The sequence below is a fragment of the Antrostomus carolinensis genome, unplaced genomic scaffold, assembly GCF_000700745.2.
Source record: "Antrostomus carolinensis isolate BGI_N321 unplaced genomic scaffold, ASM70074v2 scaffold33275, whole genome shotgun sequence".
In the NCBI taxonomy this organism is placed as follows: Eukaryota; Metazoa; Chordata; class Aves; order Caprimulgiformes; family Caprimulgidae; genus Antrostomus; species Antrostomus carolinensis.
In genome coordinates, this window is record NW_010317600.1 from 763 (window position 1) to 3,837 (window position 3,075).

The following is a 3,075-nucleotide window of genomic DNA, read 5'->3' on the forward strand; positions in this document are numbered from 1 at the left end:
AAGAGTAGAAGCAGAGGCAGCCACTGGAAGAGCACGTAGTTAGATTAGCCATCCAGTTTCTGTATTTATTTTTTTGTAAAGTGCTGTAGCTCAAAGCTTAGTGTTTGCATTAATCCCGTCCTAACAAAAACCAGAACACCACTGGAAAACGAGAACACCCTGAGCCTGAACTCCTGAATGTTGGAGCCCTAAGAACCATTGTGGGAGTTGCCGTATGCCTCATTGTAAACTACAGCATTAGCAAGCCAGTGCTGTCTTTTACCACTCTCCAGTAGGAAACTGCCCCATATTTATTCCAAGGATAGAAGCTCCCTGTTTTCAGGAATGTTGGATAACTTGTGTGCTCTAAGTGTAGGCACTTAAAACCAGAAACACAACCTATTAAAAGCTAAAGAGAGTAATGAAGAGTAATGATGACTTTCTTTACTGCAGGTCAGCCAGTGTCCCTGGAAGCTCAAATGCAGCTGCTGGCAGTAATCGTCGTCTTCAGCAGACTCAACACCAAGTAGATGAGGTAAAAGTCTAGTCTGATAGCAGTGTAATAATTTTCCTTCAGGAAACCTATACAACTAGAAGGGATATTTTGGCCAGAGCAATTGCCTGTTCATTATGTGAAAGGGGAGCCTCGTATCATTCATCTTGCTTTGTTACTTGTGTCATCTTAACTTTTGCAAAGGTTAAAAAAAAAATAAATCCATTCAGAGGGAGTGGAGGGGAAGAGAGAAGTTACCAGTGTCCAAACACTAGCTGCAGACTGCTTGAGGATTTGGCATAAGTGAAGATAAAAATCCTTTGTTCTCACAGAGAACAAGCTTTTCTCTCATCAGTAGCAATGAACACTGACTCGTGAATATGACGTGGGGAGTCCAAAAGCCCGGCTGGCTACCAGCACTATTTTTTTGACACATAGTTCAGTATCATGTTTATTTGCCTCAATTCGTCCTGAATCGAGTCAGGAATTATTTCCCAGGTTGAAGGGAATACCAGTACAACTGGCATTGCTGACATTTTAAAGCAGGTATTAGGGGCTTGCAGCCACAGGTGAATTTAATTATTTTGCTTAAGCTCATGACTGGATTTACTAAAAGCCAATAGCTCCTACTTCTGAGAAAATCCCATCGAATACCATGTGTTGCTATCTGTTGCCTACAGTTAAGTTCCACGGTGGGTTTTAAAACTGATAACTTACTGTAAGCATTGAACTGATGTAGGTTGTTGACATCATGAGAGTGAATGTGGACAAGGTATTGGAGCGAGATCAGAAGCTGTCAGAGTTGGATGACCGTGCTGATGCACTGCAAGCAGGAGCTTCTCAGTTTGAGACCAGTGCGGCCAAGCTGAAAAGAAAGTATTGGTGGAAGAACTGTAAGGTAACTATGGCTTGTGTGCTTACGCTGTCTAGTATTGTGATTAACACTGTTACAATTGGCATCTCAACAGGCAGAAGTAAAAGTGGCTTCAGACAATGTTATTTAAGTTATAGCATCTGTTTTTGAAACATAGCATAGCAGTTAGATGAAGTAACCAGAAGCTGGATTACCAGCTGTGCTGCTTGATGCAGAACTGTGTCTAAGATGGTAATGGCCAGAGGGAAGCACCTCAGGAATCTGAGGCTTTGGGGATCAGGAAGAAAAAGGCCAAAAATGCATAGGTTGAGTTCATGTGTAGGAAGTGTCAGAAAGCAGAAGGAGCTCGTTCAGACTGCCGTACTCTGTTGGCAAAGGTTGCAATCTTGTTTGGTAAGCAGCAAAGTGAAAGACATGGTAGAGGGTAGAAGTGATGTTTAATAGTTCTTTACTGGTGCTTCTGTAGTCACCTGAGACAGGCTTTGCAGGGAGGCACAATAGAAAGGAATCTGTTGCTCCGCTTTGCCTGCGTGCACAGCCTGCCATCTCCGAGTGCTCACGGTGACTCAAGCTTGCTTCTGAAGAAGGTTTATGTGCTGTCTTAGATCTAGCACGCAGTGCAAAAGTACCTTGTGGGTTCTGCTTTCTTATACCCTAAAGGCCAGTTAATGCTGCTGCATGGTTTGTAGTAAGTGTTGTATGGCTTTTTTCACAGATGTGGGCAATATTGATAGCTGTTGTTGTCTTTATCATCATCATCATTATTGGTAAGTTTCACCAAAATGGGGATTTCTCGTAGAGTTTGAATAGATGGTGTTAATTCACTGACTGGTACAGTTTAAATAAAGCCAGGAAGCTCAAGGGAAAGTATATATAACATTAATTTGAAATAGCAGTGACTGCTTTAACAACTGTTGCCTGCAGTGACCGTTGTGGGAGCCCCAGTAGCTGAATCTCAGACACCAGCGCAGAGTGAGACAGGTGAAAGTGAAAATAGCAAGGACTTAAAAATCCAAGGTTGTTCCTGGTTTCTGCAGCTGCATGTTGCAGAACTGTAAGGAGAAATACCATGTTCTCTTGCCTGAGAACTGCTTTTCATCTGCCCCAGCGTCTTGCTAGAGGACTTTTCAACGTGGCAGTTCCAGGTGTGGTGCCACAGTCAGTAGGCTTTTTTCAAGTAGGGACTTTTGCTGCTGGGTGAAATGATATTAATGTTGGGTCAGGATAGCAAGCCAGGAACATAGAGTTCAATCTTTGGTTTGAGTTCTCATGTAATTCCCAAGTATTTCATGGGAGGACACAGTTTGGGTTTGTGGTGCAGTAACAAACACAGCAGTTACTGCAGTGGCAACCAGTGGTTCTGGGTGAGAAATCTGTGCAAGCACAAAAGACTAAAGCTAGAAAATCAACACAGGTAACTCTTAAATCTCTCTTTACCTATCTCTAGTATCTTAAATGCAGGATTGTTATGGTGAGGGGCTGCAGGAGACTGTCCTTTGTCCAACTTTTTTCTTCTTTTTGTAGTCTGGCAAGTGTCATCTTCATGAGTTACAGGAAGAAACTCAAATCAACTGAAGGTGCCAGTCTTCAGCCTCTCCACTTCAAGCCTGCTGTATTTTTCAGCCTATTTACTGCTGTTTAAAGCAAAACTGTTTTGATTACTGAGATGTTAACTAACTTTACCAGGTTGCCTTAAAAACACTCTGCCATAAATTACTAACAAACACAG

General features: G+C 42.4%; 1 protein-coding gene across 1 annotated transcript; it reads left to right on the forward strand.

Annotated features, from left to right (window-relative positions):
• Positions 1-432: 432 nt before the first annotated feature.
• VAMP3 (vesicle associated membrane protein 3) lies at positions 433-2,113 on the forward strand (the record flags this gene model as incomplete). Its single annotated transcript, XM_010168638.1, has 3 exons — positions 433-514; positions 1,212-1,370; positions 2,062-2,113. Coding segments are annotated over 3 exons (293 nt in total), but the record flags the coding sequence as incomplete, so codon positions are not given.
• Positions 2,114-3,075: the final 962 nt, after the last annotated feature.